General features: G+C 41.7%; 1 protein-coding gene across 4 annotated transcripts in view; it reads left to right on the top strand.

The window, feature by feature from the left end:
- Window positions 1-5,594, top strand: part of TLR5 (toll like receptor 5) — a 34,425-nt gene extending 28,831 nt beyond the window's left edge. For 3 of the 4 annotated variants that reach the window (XM_075413056.1, XM_075413057.1, XM_075413058.1), the window contains one exon: window positions 807-4,018. In XM_075413056.1, the coding sequence (XP_075269171.1) occupies window positions 807-3,399 (2,593 nt within the window). In that variant the 3' untranslated portion in view covers window positions 3,400-4,018. Of the gene's footprint in view, window positions 1-806 lie in introns of all 4 variants that reach the window. The other variant, XM_075413059.1, reaches the window with a different exon arrangement.
- The last annotated feature ends 16,684 nt before the right edge of the window (window positions 5,595-22,278 follow it).

Raw genomic sequence — 22,278 nt, 5'->3', positions numbered from 1 at the left:
CAGAGTGGGAATAAATTAATAAATGGATTCATCCGTGAGCTGCATAAATTATGTTATGCACCTTTTTGTATAACTTAGGGATTTGCAGTTCAGGCAATTTAGTTTTTCACAAAATGTGAAATCTTGCGGCACACACTCTGACTACTGTGTTTTTTTCTTTTCATTCACTTTTAGCCTTGTTCCTGCCTATACTTTTGAAACTATTTTACAACCCTTTCAAGAACAATTTCACATTGCAGGGTTAATCTGAGGCTCAAGGAGCCCTAAAGAAGTCCCCCTTTTAAAAATTCATGGCTGTTGGGCACTTCTGTGTGACAGCAATCTGAATTCCAAATAGTGTGAATGCCCTCACCAGGAGAACGCTCAGGCAAAGGGCAGCGTTTGCCTGCTCTGTTGAGATGACTGGATGACTGCATTTCCCTTTGGTAACCCAAACTGTTTAAACCTGTTTGAATAACTGATCAAGGAATTAAGCTAATACGCCAGCATTATGAGTTCCATGATGGAAATTAAATAGCTAGGCCAAGATTTTCACACTTACCTAGTGGGATTTTGATGCTGCCCATAAGGTACGTGAAGGGAGGTTACTTTCCAGGTTGTAGGAGGTGCTTGCATCTCTTTGGGACCCATCTTCTGACCAGCCAGCCTATCAGATGATGACTGTTAGACTTCAGAGAAAGGATAAATCCCAATCACTAGTAATTTTTAGTGTGACATTGGTCTTTTATTCTACAAGTGTTAAAAGCTTACTGCATAGATAGCCAACTACAGAATTAATGCTTACTATTTTCACTTTTTTTACACAGATTCGTGATGTTACGTCAACAGCTAGTACTTGTCTTTGGAATATCACTAGCTAGTGATATAGCTGCATCTAGAAGCTGTTATTCAGAAGGCCAAGTCTCCGTGTATTATTTCTGCAACCTCACAGATATTCCACCTGTGCCGAAGGATACAGTGAAGCTTTTGCTAACTTTCAACTATATCAGTCAAGTGACTGCGACTTCGTTTCCACTGCTGGAGCACTTGCTGTTGTTGGAAATCGGAATGCAATATGTCTATCCTGTTACCATAGGAAAAGGAGCTTTCAAGAACCTGCCAAACCTTCGTGTCTTAGACTTGGGATACAATAGGATTCTTCGACTGGATCTTGATGCTTTCGTGGGCTTGCCAAGTCTGACTGTACTCCGTCTGTTTCAGAACTACCTTGGAGATTCCATCCTGGAGGAACATTACTTTCAAGATTTGAGCTCATTAGAAGAATTGGATCTTTCAGGGAATGAAATCACAAAACTTCAGCCTCATCCCTTATTTTATAATCTGACAGTCTTGAAAACTGTGAACCTGAAATTCAACAAGATATCCAACCTGTGTGAAAGCGATCTTACTAGCTTCCGAGGAAAACACTTTTTATTTTTTAGCCTCAGCTCTAATAATTTGTACAAGACAGATGAAATGGCCTGGGCCAAATGCCCAAATCCTTTCAGAAATATGACGTTTAACTCACTAGACCTTAGTGAAAATGGCTGGAGCACAGAGAAAGTCCAATATTTCTGCAGAGCCATTAAAGGGACTCTAATCAGTTCTTTAATATTTAGTTCTCATACAATGGGTTCAGGATTTGGCTTTAATAACTTAAAAAATCCAGATAATGATACATTTGCAGGACTAGCAAGAAGTGATCTTCGTTTGCTTGATATTTCACATGGTTACATTTTCTCTCTCAATTCCTTAATCTTTCAAAGCCTTGGTAATCTGGAATTACTGAACCTTTTCGAAAACAAGATAAATCAAATCCAAAGGCAAGCATTTTTTGGCTTGGGAAACCTAAAAATTCTCAATCTCTCAAGTAATCTTTTAGGTGAGTTGTATGATTATACTTTTGAGGGCCTACATAGTGTAATGTATATTGATTTACAGAAAAACCACATCGGGATGATTGGTGAAAAATCATTCAGTAATTTAGTAAGTCTGAAAATAATTGATCTCAGAGACAACGCCATTAAAAAACTCCCTTCCTTTCCACATCTGACCTCTGCCTTTCTAGGAGACAATAAGCTAATGTCTGTAGTTGGCACCACAATAGCAGCTACACACCTTGAATTGGAAAGAAATTGGCTGGCAAACCTGGGTGACCTGTATATTCTTTTCCAAGTTCCAGATGTGCAGTATATCTTCTTAAAACAGAATCGCTTATCTTACTGTGTGAAAAGGGATAGTGTTATAGAAAACAATCAGTTAATCTATATGGATCTAGGTGAAAATATGTTACAGCTTGTGTGGGAGAGAGACTTGTGTTTGGATGTGTTCGGGGCACTCTCCAAACTTCAGGTTCTACATCTGAATAACAACTACCTCACTGCTCTTCCACAGGAGATTTTTCAAGGTCTAATATCTCTAAAAAGACTTAATCTAGCTTCCAACCTATTGTCTCATCTTTCTCCTGGGCTTTTTCCACAAAGCCTAACAAACCTAAACTTATCTGGAAACCAGCTTTTTTCCCCTGAGCCTGAAGTCTTTATGACTTTGAGTATTCTGGATATAACACATAATACGTATGTCTGTGATTGTACCTTAAAGAGCCTGCTAGTGTGGCTAAATGAAACCAACGTAACTCTAGCTGGCTCACAATCTGACAGGTACTGCGTATACCCACCTGCATTTGCAGGGGTACCGCTGTCATCGCTGGCATTTGATGGTTGCAGTGAAGATGAACTCCAGCAGACACTCAGGTTCTCAGTATTCATCTTCACCTCTGTCACTCTTCTAATGTTTCTGATGGCAGTCGTCATTTTTACTCGCTGTCGGGGGATTTGTTTTGTCTGGTATAAAACGATCATCAAAAAAATGATAGACAGCCATCCACAAGTAGCAGACAAAAGTGAATACAGATATGATGCATATTTGTGCTACAGCAAAAATGACTTTGAATGGGTCCAGAATTCTTTGCTAAAGCATCTGGATTCACAGTATTTTGATAAAAACAGATTTACCTTGTGCTTTGAGGAAAGAGATTTCTTGCCTGGGGAAGAACATATCAACAATATTCGTGATGCCATTTGCAACAGCAGGAAAACAATTTGCATTGTGACCAGGCAGTTTCTCAAAGATGGGTGGTGTGTGGAAGCCTTTAATTTTGCCCAAAGCAGGTACTTTTGTGATCTTAAAGATGTCCTCATTATGGTAGTGGTTGGGTCACTTTCTCAATATCAACTGATGAAACATAAACCAATTCGAAACTTTTTACAAAGGAGTCAGTATTTGCGGTGGCCTGAAGATTATCAAGATGTAGACTGGTTTTTAGATAACCTTTCTTGCCAAATTCTGAAGGAAAAAAAAGTGCAAAGGAAAGCCAGTGGTATAGAGCTGCAGACTGTAGCAACAGTCTCAAGTTCATAGTGTGTGGGTTGCTGGCTTTCTAAATATCCCAATTGCAGCTGTACCATGGCAGGAATAAACAGAAGTTTGCTTCCTCTTTTCTTAAAAAGCAGGTAGAAAGGTAACTATTTCAGTATAAATCCTACTAAATCTGGAAACCTGTGGAAAACAACCAGCAAATGTATGAAAGACCAATTATTTTATGGACTATGATACACATTTTCAGAAGAATTAAATGAATCACAGATGGTTCATATTTTGGATGCTCAGCTTCCGATACTTTAGTCCTGATTTTCGGAGTACTACTTATTTACAGGTCTGTTTCAGCTGGAGAAGGATGCCCATGGTTGTTTTTTTTAAAAAGAGCCCATGGTACCACACAGGAGTGACCAAGTGTACTTTCATGTATGTCCTGGCCTGACCATCGGGTTCATGGATTACTTCTGCGCTTTCTGAACTCTGCAACTTTCCATGCTCTGTTTAAAAGTAGAATCACTGCTTTGCACCTTTATGCTTTAAATTGGTGTAACACTGATTTCATTTCTTTGTTTTCTACTCAGCCTCAGCTTCTCAACTTGAACTTCATTCATCCCCTTCCCCGCCACAACTTGTCTGCTTGGTGGTAAAACTGTGGTCACTGGTCTACTTCATTTGCTGCTCTCTCAGCCTGGTGCTTTTTCAGTTGAGCTGCCTCCTGCCCCGCAGAGAGGAACAGGTATCCGCTGCAGATCTGAAGCAAGCCTGGGCTTGAAAAGCAAACAAGAAACTACCTCAGCAGCCGTGCGGGCTGTGCACCGGTGACACGGCCGCTAGCCCAGTGACTGCCAGAGAGCTTTCACATTCTGGGAATGGAAAGTACAGACAACTGGTGTGTAATTGGGGTTGTTCTCTGTACATCCTGCTTCCTGATAAATTCTGAGGTGTTTTTCTGCTTCTGTTGGAATATTTTTCTAGAGTCATTCATGCCTGGTACTCTCTTACTTCTCTAATCATTTTACCACTGTTTGTTCAGGCATATGTCTTCAGGGGGTTGTTCAGGGTCATTTTAATAAAAGTCTGACTCAGTGTTCACTGTTGTAGAACCCGCACCTATTATTTCGATGGTAACATACTGCTTGAGTGCACTGTTCGACTTGGTTTATAGTTTTATTCAACGAAAACTTACCAAAATAATTTCATTATGGTCTCAGTGAGTTTTTTGCTGCTGTGGGGAAACAGCAATAGGAGGTTGTATAAGCTGTCTGTCTTGACCTTAGCTGCAAACGATACCATCTTAACTATTTTGATGGAGATGAAAAAGTATAATCCAGATCACGTGAATGCAGTAGCTTGAATATAGATGTGCCTGTGGCTGATATAATTTACTCTCAGTTCACCAGTGTGCAGGAGTTATATTGATAAGATTACTACAGTAAAATATTGTTTCTTTCTCAATCAGTGTAGTCATTCAGGAACAGAAAAGGGCTAAACCTTGGAAAATTTCCCGGGCGGCGGGGAGTGGGTTACCAAAGGGCTGGATTATCTGTGCGAAGGAAGCCCTGGATGTCGCTGTCGGCTCGGCTAACGGCACGGCCTTCCCCAGCTCCTCTGCCTCCCTGCGCAGCGCGGGCATGGGGACAAAGCGCTGCTCCTCAGCGAGGGCTGAAAACCAGCCAGCCGCCCTGGCTTCCCAGGAAAGCAGCTCCCTGCAGTTCTTACGGTTCTCTGAAAATGTCCAACCTTTTTGGTTTTTTTCCTCCCCAACCAGTGGAAATATTTATAGGCATCCTTTAAAGTCAGAGGTTGTACCAGGGAGTAGTTCACATTAAAAATCACTGACAGGGAGCCAAAGCAGGAAGGAATCTGTACACTGAAGGTCATGTGCAGGTCTAGGCTGTTAGCCTGTACATGGTGCGAGAGACGGTAATTTTAAAAGCATACTTAAGAAATTACAGCTGAATGAATGTCACAGAACATTTTTGGTCAGGTGTTAATTGAGAGCCCTCTCCAGTTAGGACTTTGTTGTATACTGACAAGACACTCCTGTCACTTCAGATACTCAGAACTTACTTCTGCTGACCTGTGTATGCAGGAAGGACAAGTAGACACAGAGATTACCGAGATGACTTTAACCGAGGTTTTTCCATTTTATTTGAAATGCTTCTGTCTAATTCATGCTTGTGCCACTGGCGGGAGGCTGCTACATTGACCTTCCATTTTACTTCAGTCTTTCCAAAAGTCTGACTTTTTACATAAAGGTTTTAATAAAAAAAACTGTTTTTAATAAAACCTTTGGATGAAATTCCATTGTCTGCCTCTATGCTGATATACCATTTTGGAAACTTAAAGAGATCAAACCTGTGTCAGGAGCCACTGGGAAAACTTCATTCTACCACAGAGGCAGCTTAGAAACATAGAAATAGCCCAGCCCCATCTGCCCCTTGTAAATTCTATTGCAAGTGGTCTACAAAAGGCAGTAAAAGGATTTTTGGAGAATGTGCTACTGAACCGTTCCTGATTATGGAGTGGTTTGCAGGCAAATGAGTAACTGCAGTGTGCAGTTTTGAAGAGACCCAAAATAGCTTCCTTTTTTACTCACTGTGAAACCACTCCAAGCCCAGTCCTATACAATGAAAAATTGATTTCAAATAGATCATAGGACCCTGATCACTACCTCTGTAGAGTCACCTCTTCTTAAATGACAAAGCCTGGGGAATTGTAGAGAAAAGGCTTGTGCAAACTTCTTTGCTCAGCAGGAACCACAAAAGCATCCTGTACAAAAATGGAGAATGACTATGCTTGATGAATTAAAGTCATAAATTGTGCCTCAACTTCATAACTATTGATCAGATTCCCTTCAGGCTCGCTGGGAACATTACTGCTCTATTAGAATTTTATGGCTCTTTAGTTAAGGATACTCTCATCAGTTTTACTCACCTTCCTCAGTGAAAGACATTAACTTGTTGGAGAGTGTCCAGAATAGGGTGTCAAGTGTGACACTGGCTCTAAAGCAAGCTATTAAGACGGAAGCTGGTGAATTTATTTGCTGTAGCAGCACAGGGAATATTCAGAGGACAGTGACTCAGTGTCACATGATACCAGCTCAGACATTTAATAGTAAAAGCCTACCCCCACCATTGCAACATGTATTATAAACATTAACTGGTCGAGCAGGCAGTGTTGTTCAACACCAACAGCTAGCCAGCCTGTCAGAGTCCAAAGAGTACATGGGCTCCTACTTGAAATCAAGGCACTCAGGACCAGCACCCAGATTCTACAAGCATATTCCTGTGGAGGGTGAAAAAAGCCAACAATGATATGCCCACAGGTTATTTCACATTTTACATGACTGTTATTTCACATACAGAGAAATAAGGCTTCCTCAGCCCCTCCCATCTGACACGCATGCTAGTCTCAGCAAAGTGTTGTCCAATTATATTTGCTAATCCCAATTTATAATCTCTCCTCAGAGAGATGGTTCAACATTGCTAGATCTATCACCTTGTTAATTTACAGTTAGTATCCATCATTGCTCCCGCCCCAATAGCTGTAATACCTCTGTGGAGAATGCTGGCATAGATAACATACAGAGAGTTCAATCTCTTGAGTGGGACACTCCTACATATATTGCTCAGAATCACTCTGCCTTTCATTTTCTTGTGTCACATCATTAACTCAGCTCATTTGCTGACTTCTGGGTCCTTTTCAGCATGACAGCTCTCCTACTTCTCACTGCCAGAGACCATCTGGGTTTCAGATTATTGGATCCCACCTTCTCCATTTCATGTGGTGCTTATTATTTTACAATGGCTTTAACATGTTCTCTTCTTGCTGGAACTGTGAATAGCAGCAGTCCAGTTAAAGCACAAAGCAAGGCCCGTACCTGGCAAAATACTCAGAGGTGAAGAGCAATACACAATGCAAGAGTCAGTGGTGAATACGGTGCAAATGGAGCAGAAGCAGAACCTGTGAATATCTGGAGACCAGCAAAGTTAGGAAGGCAGTCTAAGTATCTTCCTATCGAAAGGGGACTTGAGTTGAATGAGAAGTGGAAACTTGAAGCAAGCAAAGACAGGCAAGGAGCAAGATACATCTTTAGAGTCTGACTCTACAAACATGACCAAACATAATGCCCTAGTACAGTAAGCAGATTTAACTTAAAATAGGACTAGCACTAGCGAATATTTGCAAGGTTTCCTTGCACTGTACAGTACTGCCAACAGCAAGCATACAGTTGTATGAAATAAGGCTTCCAAAATCAGAAGACTGGTGCAAAAACCCCTAAAGATTAGAAAACAATTATAAATTTCTGGTATTTGACCACTTTTTTACACTTCCTCCATGGTCATAAGAAGGTGGATATTCATGCAGCCCATGAATACAAGTGCCAAGGCTTTAAGAAATAATTTCAGGACTTCTGCTTAACTGTGAAGTACATCTAAATTAGTCAGGCCTTGAACAGGGAGTAGCTTTAGGAAGGTGGTGAAGACAGGCTGGCCTTTCCAGCTTCCCAGGCCGCTCTGGGCAGTAGTCTTACGTCACACATATCCTCTTTCATTCTTGCACGATTTTTTAGTTGTTGCTGATAAATAGGATCAGCAAAACTATGGCCTTGACTGCAGTGAAATAACCTGAAGGAGGAGTGACAATATGAAGACTTCCCATACAGACAAATTCACATCAGTAGTCTTTACAAAGCCTCTTCAGGTGCTAATTCCATTGGGCTGCTTCTCAGTCTCCAAGAAGCAGCAAACACCTTTGGGGTGCCAAACAGCTCGTTCTGCTTTTGGGTACAAGCACTTTTTCATACATAGCTTTTAGTTACCTGTTTTCTATTTTGTCCCTCACAAGGATGAGCTGAGCATCTTGGTCTTGCATCACATCTAGGCATTATTGTTGGGCCAGTCCAACTCCTGGATGATTCTTTCTTGCTCTTTGTGCAGATTGACAGGAGGCTTCTCTTTCCCTTTGCTTTCTGTATTGTGCACATACAGTGTAGTGGGTGCCAAAAATAAGTCTACATTTCCTTTCCCAATATGCAAATGTCAGTATATAGGTATGACATGAGTTATTTCATAGCGCAGACTATCTATTCATAGCAGACTCTGTTTGTTTCAGACATGTGGTTTTCCTTCCTTTTAGATAGCCTATTGTTTGTCTTTTCCATTTGTATTAAAAATAAAATCTTTGAAAACTGCAAGTAAGAGAGAAAAATATATTTCTTCTGAAACTAACAATTCTCCAAGCAGGAAGGTTAGCTTTTTCCTGTTTAGACATTATGTTCAAAGAAAGGAAGTCGGAATTTTCAATGATAATAATAATTACTTGGTATGTAAACATCAATAAGTATCAAAGAAGGCTCCACTCTTGATTCACTGTGTCCCAAATGCTACACTGCTGTTTAGAGTATGTTTATCTTTACCAGTTCACCAGCCTCTCGCAAAAATGGATTTATGAGCAGTCATTGCACTGGATTGATCACCTGTATGCAAGCTTCCACAGCATAAGAACAGCATTATCAGTCTGCCTCAAGCCTGCATGGAGAGCAGTGATGGAGAGGAGTGGAACAAACAGAATGCTCCTACAAAACAACAGTTTGATGTGGCAGGGTATTTTTTGCATCAGGATTACACATACCAGGCTGTGCAACCTTTTCATGTTGCCACTCAAAGCTAAGTACTTCAAGCCATGAATTCTGTTGACACTGTTCCTAAAAATTGAATTGGCAATGTGATTTCAGCATTGTGATTAGATGCAATTTCAAAACATAGATATTTGGTACATGTGGCACCTTGTAATAGGGAAACTGGAAGTGCTTTATGAAGATAAGTGCCTTTTATTATCTTCTCTTTAAGGATGGAAGAATTGAGGCATGGAGAATGAAGTTACATACCTTTTGTCATGAGCAGCACTGGGAAGAGAACTCAGGTTTTACAAAGGATAAGCTATTAGGTCTGTTTGCTCTGTTTTGTAGGGGTTTTACAACGTGCATTTTTATTACCTTGGAAACCAAAGTCTTCTGTTTATCTGCAGAACTAATTAACAGTGTAAGGTCTCCACTCACTTTATGTGCCATCAGTTTGCCTGTGTGGGCCAGAACTAGTTTTCCAGGGAGGAGAAGGTAGCTAAAGATTCATTGAGAGCTGCCAACTTGAATGCCAGTGATTTTGGGATGATCTAAGCCTATTCAGGATAGAAGCAAGAACTCACTGGGCATTTCACTGGGAGCTGATAACGCTTTTCAGGTAGCCACATGGGCTGGTATTTCTAATGAGGGCTTGCAAATTAAGAACTGTAGGAAAAAACAGTGGAGGACATATGGCCTAATCCGGGTGAAGAGGGACCTGTGGGATGGAGTAGGGAGAAGAGGGAGAAGGCAAAGTATTTCTAAACACATGAACTCTCTTTTGAGAACTCTAATATACTAAAATTTCATAAATGATCAGCAAAAAGCTTTGGAGTGAGCCATTTGGATATGTTGCTTCAAAACAATGAAGCCTAAGAATTTAGTGTGAATAAGGGAAAAAAAAAGATGAGACAATTAATGGTAGGAAGTACAAGAAATGAACAAACGTGTCCCAACTATAACCTCCTTTTTCCAAAGATCTGATGGTCTGGAATTTACTCCCACAACTGCTCATTGGAAAGAAAAACCCTAGGCCCATGCACCCAGCCTTCCCTGTGGCATGGTGTGAAATGCCAGGGCAAACCCCTTGTTTTGTTACACGAGTGTTAGCACCTGCAGCCCTCCACTCCTGAGCAGCACGCCTTGAATTTCTCACTCTTTTGCTATGGAGAATAGCCTTCAAGCTGCAAAGTGAATGCATCCCAACTTCTCCTGTCGGAAGCATCTTGCAGGTCTCAGCGTCAGCTTCTTTAACTTCAACTGCTTTGTAACTCCTTTTTGTGATGTCCCCAGCTCCACATTGTCATACATCCCTGGAGACCATCTTTTGTTGCAAATGGATTTTACCCACCCAGGAAAGGACCATCCTGCGCTGGGAGTGTGGACTGACAACAGCTGACACGTAATGCAGCACGGCAGGAACGTGTGTGCCATCAGATATGAGCTAGGAAACATCTACAAACCGTTTAGCTAGGTATGTCTACTGTACTCGCCACCCAGATTTCTCAGAACAGTCCCGGATTCATCACAGCCCTTCCTCATGTCTCTGAAGTCTGGACTGCACTTTCCCTGCCAGAGGCACGACTTTTTAAGAAGATGCCAGCTCTGCCTTCAGCTGTAGCAGCCGATGCTGTCCCTGACAGACCTCGTGGCACAAGGGGAAATACAAGTTCGTGTGGAACAAAGAGAAATCCAGAACACACAGCACCTTTACAAAGATCCCTCAATACTCTCCAGGGACACATCCAGCAAGAGGAAAATGTAGGCTGTCGGTTAATACAAAGTGAGTGGTATTTCACTCAGTTCTGTCTTTGCAATTCTTTATCAGGAATAATTTGGAATGTGACTTGATGGAGAACAGACTCAGGCTGGGAATGACAGAGCTTGGTTAGTTTAAATAATAAAGGAATTTCTTCTCTTTTGTTCCCAAAACTTGAGACAGGCTTTAGTAAAGCCCATTCAGTTTTCTGCCCTATATTGTAATTTTTGTGCATTTCTCCTGGCCTAGGTTCTGGCTGAAGATGGAAACATGAAAGAAAAGATAGGCTGCAAAAGATCTGTAGTCTGGTTTGAGAGCTGAAGAACCCAGAGAAGCAAAAGAACTACCAGCAACAACGGCTGCAAGAAAATTATATCTAAAGCTAGCAGAAGTTTCCAGTGTGAGGAAAGAGGAGCTGCATTACTACAGAGGGCACTGTCCCTGCCAACTCACTACCTATTCATATTGTAGTTGCAGGGACTAAATGAAAGGTGAAGAATGGTATAAGGTGCCAGTAACCTGAAATAAAGGAGAGAAATTAAACTTTTGAATAATCTTGTGCAAATCACCCTCTTCATGCCTCATTTCTTCATCTTTTTCATGGAAAGTGTAGCACAAGCCCTCTATCCTAAGGGTGCTGTAATTGTAAATACATTAAAATCGAGAGACATTTAAACACCACGCCAATGGAGCAACGCAAACACAGAAGACAGATAAGAGCTTAACTTTTTTCAACTTACTCTCCTTTGAGAGAGGGATCCATAGGCTTGTCCTACAGCCATGGAAGTACACTGGCACTTGTCTTCACACCCAGAAGAACTTTCACTGAGGACAGACGTTATTTCATTTTTTTTGCTAAAACTGGAAAATCTTTCCTATTTAGCATGACTTCTGAAAAGAAAATAATGTAGTTCACTAGAAAGTGGGAACCCACTCCCCTTGGGTGTTCTTCCTTTCGAGTATTTTCTCATACTTCTGTGGTCGTTTTTGCTAACAGTGTCCTTTTCATCAGTGTTCTTCTCTGAAGAGACTCATTCATAATATTCTCATTTGGGTATACACACATTCGCCCCCTTGACACTTCAGAAATCCGCAGTTCCATTCATACCCCAGCACACACACCAGAGGTCTGTTTAAAAAGCCCCAGGAAGTTTGCTCAGACATGCTATTTTAGGAGACTTGGACTGAGTCTTGGAATTTTACAATATTTAGAGGATTTGGCACCGTGACTGTTTCCACACCGGGACATGTGTGCCGTCAGAACGCGTACTGTACACCTCATGAGAGAGCAATAAGCTACCTGCAAGCTAAGAGATAAAGAGGAAGGCCTATAAAATGGTTGAGAGTAGCCATAGTAAATAATTTGGGGAAGACCGACCCAGCCGGGCAGCAGCCCGACCCTGAAGAGCGGGCAGGCCAGGCTGCAGCTGGCCAAGCGCAGTGCACACGCCGGGGACCCATCAGCTGCTCCGCTACTTGCACTGTGCCCTGTGAGGAGGTATGGCCAGCGTATACAGAAAATGTTAGCGTGTCTGACCGTGGGTTATAACACAATTTGGTATTAGCTGAAGAGACAGAACTAAACTACCTTATTCGCATTACAGCGCTATAAAGCACACAGCTACAAAATCTATCTGACACTTCTTCTGCACAACTCCACGATGTCAGCATACATGTTATAGTCCTAAGATTGCCAGAAGATAAAAGGGCTGCCCAGTCATACGAAGCCTGAGGAAGAAGAACAAATAAGATGCTGCAGTTTTCTACGCAGCTCCAGAGTACTTGCTGCAGCTGCCAAAGGCACCAGAGAGGCACCTTTTTAGCAGAGGTGTTCAGGGACAGTCTGTCCTGCTGATACTGCAGTGGCTGCCAGACTGAAGAAGCTACTTAAATCAAAGTTTTAAACAACAGAACGAGGAGGTGGCAGTGGCCACTCTGCCAGCTTTCTCTTCTCATTCAACAGGCAGCCTGGGACATCTGCTCAGACACCACTGACTCACTGCAGGGAGCAGCACCAGGGACACTGTTCTTAGGAAACGATAATTTCTGCCACTCACCTACTCTCGAACAGGTTCCTTGCAGGGTCCAAGCTTTAGGAAGGGTCCCATGACTCACCTCAGGTTTCCACGTACTCAGTATTAGGAACGAGTCCTGGCACTACAACTTCGGGACCTGCCAGGAATACCTGCAGAAACATACTTTAGAAAGTTGGTAGCTGCAAGTAACCACTGTGGCTGGGCTGTTCTGCCTTCTCAATTTTCAGGGAAAGGTGGTATTTCTGATATGACTCTTCTCCCGCGGAAGCAGGCCGTTTATCAAGAAACTGGCCCATACTTCACATACACGAGACGCAGCAATGGGTGATGAAATCCACCAAGCAGACCTACATCTTGCAGAAGCACAACAGCAGCTCTTCTCAGCAAGACCTCACCCTTCCTTCTGCCATGCTATAGATTCTGCTGCTTTTCAGATGACCTCAGAATGCAGTTTTTAAATTAATCACTTACTGCTCTCTGACCTTGGCTTTACCCCTCAGAAGGAAGAAGCTTAGCAGGAGATGCTCTGGAGAGATACAGATTGTACTTCACCATACAGAAGCAGCAGCTTGTCTTTCAGTGACCCTTTGGTAGCCCTTACGATCGGGTTAGAGTTCTCCCCATATCCTGTTGACTGTTTTTCATTGGCATGACAAAGCAGCACATCCTGCCTGAACCTATGAACCTTTGGCCAGACCGTCTTTCTTTAGAGCTCCGGGATACATGCATTAATAATGCCTGATGAGCTATCGCGATGAGCTCAATGCCTTAGTCACTGAAATTCAGCTCTGCAAAATACCATTCTGCTCTCCTGGGGCATGTATCTGAAGCCAGAATCTTCCTAAAAGATGCTCTGCCACCAAAACACCATCCACAGCAAAACCAGCAGAGATTTTCAACAGAAGCTGCCAGATTTATTCTGACTTCCTGCAAAGGCTACAGATGTATCAAGCTTCAGTTTTTAAAGTAGCATCTGGGATCAATGCAAACTTTTGTTACAAGTGGCTCAAGGTGCAAGACTCCGGCTTGACTCCCACGGAGATCCAGCAGCTGTGTAGATTTTTGACAGACTGATAACTGTTTATGCAGTAGTAAATACATTCATACTCCATCTATTTATACTTTCGTGTCACTTCAGATTTTTTTTTTTTAAATCAAAGATACCAAAGCAGCTATATAATTCTGTGTGTTACTTCACAGTTTGATAGAGAAAACATGACCTGGGAGGGTAAGAGTTTGCGAAGTGAGATGTGATTTCTTTAGCAGGAAGGCTAATTAAATAAAATTCCTCAAGGTCTAATCCCTCCTGCCTAGCTCCCACTTGCCTTTTGTGACTACTCTGCATGTTTCGATCTACCCACTGAGAAGCAGTTGAAGGGGATAATGGTTGCAGCCCGCCTGCCCTACACCCACTGACTTTGAGGAGGATGGGAAAAACATCTTTGAACAATTTCTTCTTCAGTACCAATACGCTTAACTAGAAATAAGCCTGATCAGTCAGATGGTGACTGATTAATGGGTGTTTTGGCTTTCATGAGTCTTCTGAGATGAGACCCTGAGAAATATCTAGGTGGTTGTAAGATGGAGGAACTGGGGAGGAGAAGTCTTACACAGTGACATTGTGGTAAAAGGAGAACCAGGGACCACAAGGCAGAAGAAAACAAAAGGTCTTGAAAATCAGAGAAAACTAGAGAAAAACAAAAAATGCAGAGAAAAACAAATGGGCTTTTTACATTTCAAGCAATCTAAGATCTGACCCAGTTGCATCAATAGAAAAATACCCAGGGAGTTCCATAAATCTTTTAGTTAAAAAAAAAAAGCCATTTTTACTACATCTTGAGTAGATTAATCCCACAGCAAGAAGTATAATCTTTGTTTTCCAAAATCCCAGCCCTTCTTCAAAAATTTAAAAAACAGTATTAGATCTTGATGAGGAGAATCAGATGATCTCAGCCCTGGACCAGCTTCTGACTCACAGCATCCAGAATGATCAAGATTATTCTCCTGCACAAGTGCCTTAAGCATTTTTAAAATATGCAGCTGTCTCTGAATTCCACATCTAAAATGGAGAAGTCACAAAAAGAGACCACCACGATGACTCGCTGCTCTCAAATCTCCCTTGCAAAAAAGATGTCTCTATCCCTTCCCAAACTGTGAGTCACAATTTTTTGGTGTGGGCCAGAAATCTGCCCTCCAATTCTCAGAAAATGGTGTTTATAGCATTGCAGTATCTAATGACTCAGGAATTGCAAAGGCCTCTTGGAGTAACAGAAGGGGCTGCTACGCCCAGGTTGCAAGCAAATAGCACGACCCCTGGAGAGAAGAGATCCTTGTGGATGAATGTGGGGACCAGAAAACAAACATGCAAGGATTGCTCTTGATAAGGCAACAATCTCTGTGTTTTCTCTGTGACAACCACACACTTTCACAGTCATAACAGGAATTCCTGTGGTAACAGAATCTTATCAATATGTATTTTAAATAATTCCCGGTTTCTGATGCCTCCAGGAACTTCTTCAAAAGGCTCCTTAGCAAATAGGTACTTCTGTTCCATCAGTAAATCAGAGTATCAAGCACACAGGAGAACCGACTACCCAGGAACTGCTCTCAGCAGGAGTCACATGCAGCATCTGCCCTGGTACATTACCTTCCCCATTAGCCTTTTGAAATTAGATTTGACTTTGTGAGAAGGAGTGTGCAGGTACCCCTGTCAGCTCCAGAGGCATGAGACAGGAATGGCACTTTAATGACCCACTTGAAAGTAATGAAACAGCCATTTATCCTAATTGGAGGAACACTAATTACATCAGAAAGTGGCGCACTCTTAGATGGCAGAGAGCAAATGCTATCTAATCAAACTTAATGAATAGGTAAAGTATCCCGACAGAGCATCTGTGCACCCCTCACACATTCCTGCAAACAGAAAAATTAGCCTGCAGGGACCTGATCTGAAAATGGAGGTTTTAAAATGGAAGGTTAATTATGGTAGTGGAATACACGTGCTTTATCTAAAAACAAGTTCGCATCATGAGCCTCAAGGGACGTTTTCCTTTTCAAAGAAATGAAAGTAGTTGAAGGTAGCTGGAACATGGGGGAACAGCCAGTGTGGAGAGCTTGTGGTGGTTACTCCCAGTCTTCATTCATGGGATTGGAGGAGGAGGTTCAAGACAGCCGTTAAGTAAAGCCTCCACTGATGCTCACCACTGTTGCTAAGCCACAGGAGTAAATCTTATGCTGAAATGGCTTTGTTGCTCTCTAATTGGCTCCCAGCGAGCAGAAGAGAGAGGCCTTTGGCACTGCTGCTGGGAAGGAAAGGTCAGTTCCAGAATCTTCCCAGCCAGGCAGTCTGGAGTGCAGCAGAAGCAAGTGTACAGCCCTGGGCTGGCATGAAGGACCTCACATCCTTCAGCATAAGTCCTTAGGGACAGCAAAGGGGCCACTTCTGCCAGGCTCTGAACGAGATCCCGTTTGCTCTGCATCAGGCAGAAAGGTGCTTGGGATGCAAGGGCTGAGAAGGGACACGAAACAAGAACCAGCGAACAGGTTGTGGAGAGCACATCGGCGCCCAGCACTCCTAGAAGAGATTGTTACTGCAGCGGCAGCGTAGGGGTCTTGCCTTCAGCAACCACACGGACATACTACCGCATCTGCATTGAAGTGAGCTGGGTTTTCTAAGAACTGTTCACTGGTGGGATCCCAACAGCTACGAAAAAAGAATAAAAACATTGCCACCTCTTTAAAAAAACCTCTAATGAGAAATAACAGTGAATTGACAAAATTGAAACCTCTGCCAATGAAAAAAAAGCCATCAACACTGGCTCCTGTGAGCAAGGTACAACGTTCAAGTCAGAAAACATTTACCTTCAAGCCACATTAGTCAGAGCCTTAAAATATTAGCAGAATTGCCTGCATGGAAGCCGTGCGAACAGCACTAGTTTTATATACTGAAGATGCCAAGTAAACACACAAGTCTTGACCAAACAAGTACTGCACTGACAGCTCAGCTAAAAAAAAGAAAAAGCCATGAGGGATGTAATAAAACTCCAAGCAAAATGTGTTCCCAGCCAAAAACACAAAACAAACCTCAACAACTCAGGATAAAAAGACATTCACAGCCTCTGAGTGCTTACTGAGATTAGACATAAAAGCCTCTTCAACTTATCTTGAGTTGTACTTTCCTCTTAATGTCAAAGGGTACCCTGTCGCATAGGGAGATGTTTATACCCTCTCATGGGAAGCCAGAGGCTTCAGATAAGGGAGTGTCTTTGGAAGAAGAGAGCTTTAAAGGCTTGGGAAGATAGACTGTATTATCAGCCAACCCGCTATTAGGTTGGTGAGATTCCTGTTTGATTTGGCTGCAGTCTCTAGCCTCAAGTTCCTGCCCTAGCTTTTAAAATAGAACAAGATCTTCCTGCAGCTGAAAAAGGGCAAAGGGTGGAACGTGTAAATAGCAATTAAAACAAAAATATTGTTTTTAAAAAACCCTACCCTAAAAGATACTGCGTGCTCTTCCTCAGTGGCCAAGGTTGGCAGGCTTACAAAGCCAAACATGCCACACAAACCAGTTCAAGTTAAATGTAACTTGCCCAGCTATTTAAAACTGTGGATGACAACAGAATCCTGACATCACCCTTCCTTGCTCTCATGGTTAGAGGCAATTCAGCCAAAAGAACAGGCTTCTGGACTGGGGTTCCTGCAGGCTCCCCCACCAACCTGCTAGGTAATTACCTTGGGACATCTCTGTTGCTTTACATTTCTGAGTTATTTTTGAGTCCTATAAACAAAAAGTTCTGGATTAGATATTACTATATGTTCCTACTATCAGTAGATTTTGTTCTTCGCAGAAGCTGAGTGCACTCCACTCGCATTTACTGTTCGTGTTTTGTGACCTTACCTCATCTGTTTCTCAGTTTTTCGCTGTACTGTTCTAAATCATGACTTTCTTGTCTCTCAGAGTTTCAATCAATGTATAAAATGTCAGATCAGATAACTGGTACTCTCTCAATGCACAGTAATGCAATTTCATAAAGTGATTTCATTTTTCAGAGGAAGAATCAGAGAAGCTATTATTGGAACAGGAAGAACTGGAGAATCGATCAAAGGCACTTTAAAGGCAAAATTCTTTGAGTACCATATTTAGCTTTGGATTATACACGAGTGGCTTCTGTGACTTCTACTCCATTGCACATGGTACCACACAAAACTATTTCCAACAGCTAAATACATATACAACAGACATAGGACAAAGCAGATTCACAGGATGGTTCAGTGCCAGTACCTTGGGAGAACAGATAAGTCATGGAAGAATTTCTGCATCTGTAATTTCTTTTTATATAGCATTACTATCAAATGCAAGAAGTCAGACTCCAGCCTAGTGGTTTCTGTCTCATTTCCAAGCAATATTTGACATATGGGATGAACCTAAGCTAACACATATCTCCAAGTATGACAACACTGGATAAAGATCTTGAAGAGCTGCAATGTCCAACATGGGAAATGGAATTTACAGAATTTTGGGGAATAATTAAAGAATTCATACAAATAAAAACCCAAACCACTCCAAAACTCACAAAACTGGTTTGAATCTGTGCTCCAACAGAAGACAAATCCAAAGACACAGCCAAGACCCAATCTCAGTCCTGCTGGCTCTGGAACCAGAACTGTGCAATGACAAGCTGAAGTTCATCTCACATTTCTGCACATTTCCTCGCTGTTCGTTCATGGTCATATCATCCTATCTGTGTTGGGAGAGGGTGAGATTTTTCAGTTTGGGATTTTTGGTGTGTTGCCTTCAGTTACTAGGTAGTCCCTTTCAGTAGCAGATTAGGAATGTCTGGATGAACTGTTGATAATTTGCGCTATACAACAGCAGTCTGCAGTTTCAGAGTACTTTGTAAACTTTCCTCAGTTCTCTGAAATATCAGCATTATCCTCCCCACTGCTCAGACTTGAGAGCACAGAGAAACTAAATGGTATGAGTCATGCTCATGGCAGGGGGGGTTGGAACCAGATGATCTTTCAGGTCCCTTCCAAGCCTTAACACTCTATGATTCTATGATTCTATGATTAGAAAAGCCAGGGTCTGGGCCAGAATAACAATCCTATGTTTCTTGCTTTAACTACCTCTTGGACCATCCAAAATCCTTTGAAAGAATAATCAAATAGTGTAATTTTTTCTCAGCTTAGTCACAGGACTCAGTTTTTACCCAGGGACTGGGTGGACACAGTAAACACCTCAGCGGGGAATACAAGCAATTTTCTGTGATAGCAGTTTTCATTGTACGGTCTTGACGACCTGCCTCTTTTTGACTTGTAAAAGCTTTTGCTTCGTAGGGAGGGAGGTTTGGGTTAGATTAAAAAAAGTAATTGCATTGCACAGTTATTCTTATGACACCCCCTAATTTCCAAGTACGTTTGCTAATCAAAATATAAACAGTTTTTGTGTGAAACATGAAAATAAGCAAAGAAGCAGAACTAAGTATTACTAGGACAGACTAATTTGAGATTACAAGAGAAGGAAATTGCAAGCAGAAATTAAGGTATACAGCAAGGGAAATTGGCACAACACTGTATGAACATCTTCATGAGAATCAAAACCACCCAAATTTTTTTAAGCGCTGATGGGCTGTGGGGATGCCAGCACTTGAACGAAGATGTAACTTTTCCTAAGAGAAAAGATGGAAAGAAGGTGAAGAATTCTGGAGATCTAGCCATCTCCGTGTAGAAAGTTCATCAACATGGGAGAAAGAAAGGCCCTGTGTTTTTTAAGGTCCTATGGTGCTAAAGTTAACAGGAATTCAGATTTCACTGGAGCCGGATTTCATCTGTGGTCTCGGTTTGCGGGCACTGGTGCTGCCATGCTGTTAGGTACACGTAGCAGACCTGACATTTCTGGGCAGATACTGATTTTAACCGAGTTACCTGAAAAAGTGTAGAAGGTGGCTTTACCTTGAGGTGACAGAGATAAACCAGATACCTTGGATGCTGTCACACAGAGACAACTTAATGTCAGTGTGTGCCTTAAAGCAGTGAAGGTTATGTGGTTAATTTGACACAAGCATACCTGACATTCTTCCCAAATTGGAGTGAAAAGACCAGTCTGGGATTTATACAAAGGGGAGACAAGGCTGCACAAAGGCCAGGGGCAGGAAAGAGATCAAAGTTTTTAAACAGAACAAGCTATCCTTATCAGATTGAGGCTTTTTTTCGTCTCAGGAAACATTTAAAATATGAATTTCCAGCAAAATTCTTATAGTCAGAATCATCTTCCTAAAAAACGAAATGCTGGATTAAAGAAGCTTCAGTTTTCTTATCTTTTTAATTTGGTTGATTTCCTTTACCACTTTTCCTCTTCTTTCGCTTTTTCAGTGGCAAAACAGAAAGATTCAGAGAGAGAGAGAGAAAAAGAGAAAATGTCAAGCAGTCACAAAGAAACCTGGACATTTTATTTACAAATGCTGGTGAGATATTTTGAATTAATAAGGTGTTTATGCTGTATGCAAAGGCCTTCAAAATTAAAACATTTTAAAGGTCATTTTTCTATTAGCATTAGTCCACAAGCTGTAAAATAACACTCTGAGTTTTATAAAGCATTTATGACATTTCAAGATTTTCCAAACTGCACTTGAATAAAATCATAGCAAGAACAGTTTAAACACACAATAATCCTGGAGGTCTGAGGCTCTGGATCAGGTATTAGTCAGCATCAGTTTGAAAACAAGGTGCATAACATGATGGTTTGTTTTTTTATTCTCTCTCCAGCGTCTCTTTTTAAAAGACAACAGTCACAGGAGTACAGGGCTCAGGGTTTCTTATTCCTGCCTAGTGTCCTATGCCGAATGGCAAGCAGAACAAAACTAGCACTTGCTACTGCCAATCCATGGCCAGACACAGCTAAAGACAGTAATTTCCAGGGCTGATAAACAGGGTTTGTTTCTTTAAATGGTTAAATTGCTTATATTTGTGTTTTTATTAAGAGTTTCCTAGTTCAGCCACATTCTCAGGTTTTCACTTAAAGCTCGGGCCTCCTAAATATTGAGATTTCTGACAACTCCATGCTCATTCCAGGTCTGTGATTGTGTTCATTCTCTCCAGCTGCTGGAAAGACAAGGTAGAACAGCAGTCAGTCAGACGCACACACTTATTTTCATCTCTCATGCAGCTAATATCTGAGAAGAGCATCTCAGTGAGGCCCTAAGGGCAACGAGGACTTTGATTTACTCCAGAAACTGCTTTCTTAGACACGTTGCTCTCTTGGCAAAATTTAGAACAAATTCCTGAACTATAAAGGCTCAGGGAGGGTTTTGACTTCTTGCCTCACTTGAGCAAATATTGTTTGCACTGCATTTTCTGTGACCCCACCACACACAGAAACAACACTTAAAGTTTCCTGATGGCATGTCAGTATGCTGAATGTATAAAGCCTTCATTGTTCATAATATCAATAATTATTATACTAACACAATATTGAAGAATTATTTCAAATCCTCATCAACTTCAGTACCAACAGGAAGAGGAAACGAGGGCAGGAAAAACCTGCAATTACTGTTACGCATTCCCTGAAACATCAGTCACACCGCATCAGTACACTGTCTTCCTTGTTCTTCAACTCTCTTCAGCTCGGATATCCTCTGGCAGAGCCAGCTCAGAGAACAAAAGTTGGATTAGACATCTGTATGAATAAGAATAGTATCTAATATTACACAAGCTAATGAAAAACGTCCAAGGATATCAACTGTCATGCTTCAAGGGGATAAACTGATCACCAGCTGAGGTCAAGAAAGAATAGCTTCCCCACCCTCACCCGCACAACTCTTCAGCGTAATTACAATGGGAACACAATGAGAATTTAAACCTTTCTTGAAACAGCCACAACTGGAAGCACTGGAAAGAAAACACTTGACCAGACAACTTGCCCCCAAAATTCCTATAGCAGTACAAAAAAATAGACAGGGTAGCAAGCCAGATCAAGGTAATAAAGGAGTTTTGGCTTTGCTCTTGAAATGCTGGCAGATGAGCCACATATGGCTGTTTGCTGCAATTCATGCCAACACATTAATGAGTGTCTGCTAAGGTACTACAGCTACTTCACAGCATATTGTCGGCGTATACACCAAGGACCCATATTACACTTCTGTACTCACTGTTTAATTCTAGTTGTCCTAATCACTGCTCCTGCAAGGTCAAACTGCCTTCGCTAAGTCTGGCAGCTCATCTCAACTCACCTTGAACGCATTAAAGTCCACTACTCAACAAGACAGTAATAGACACTCTCAGGAGAAGAATAATCATGCAATCACAGTGGAGATGTAATTTAGGAGCTGGTGCCTTCTCCTGCAGCTGTGCCAGTTCTGAGTCAGGAGTAGCTAATATGTATATTAACTACCTGGCTCTCCCTACAGTCTATCTATTTCTCTCTGGTAACATCCTTGCCTTCCAGGGTTGACCTTATATTTACCTGTAAGTCCTGGAACATCCACAAAAGGTTGCAGAAGCAATAT

The sequence above is a fragment of the Opisthocomus hoazin genome, chromosome 2, assembly GCF_030867145.1.
Source record: "Opisthocomus hoazin isolate bOpiHoa1 chromosome 2, bOpiHoa1.hap1, whole genome shotgun sequence".
NCBI lineage: Eukaryota > Metazoa > Chordata > Aves > Opisthocomiformes > Opisthocomidae > Opisthocomus > Opisthocomus hoazin.
The sequence above is the reverse complement of the archived record's forward strand: the minus strand, read 5'-3'. Positions and strand labels throughout refer to the sequence as shown.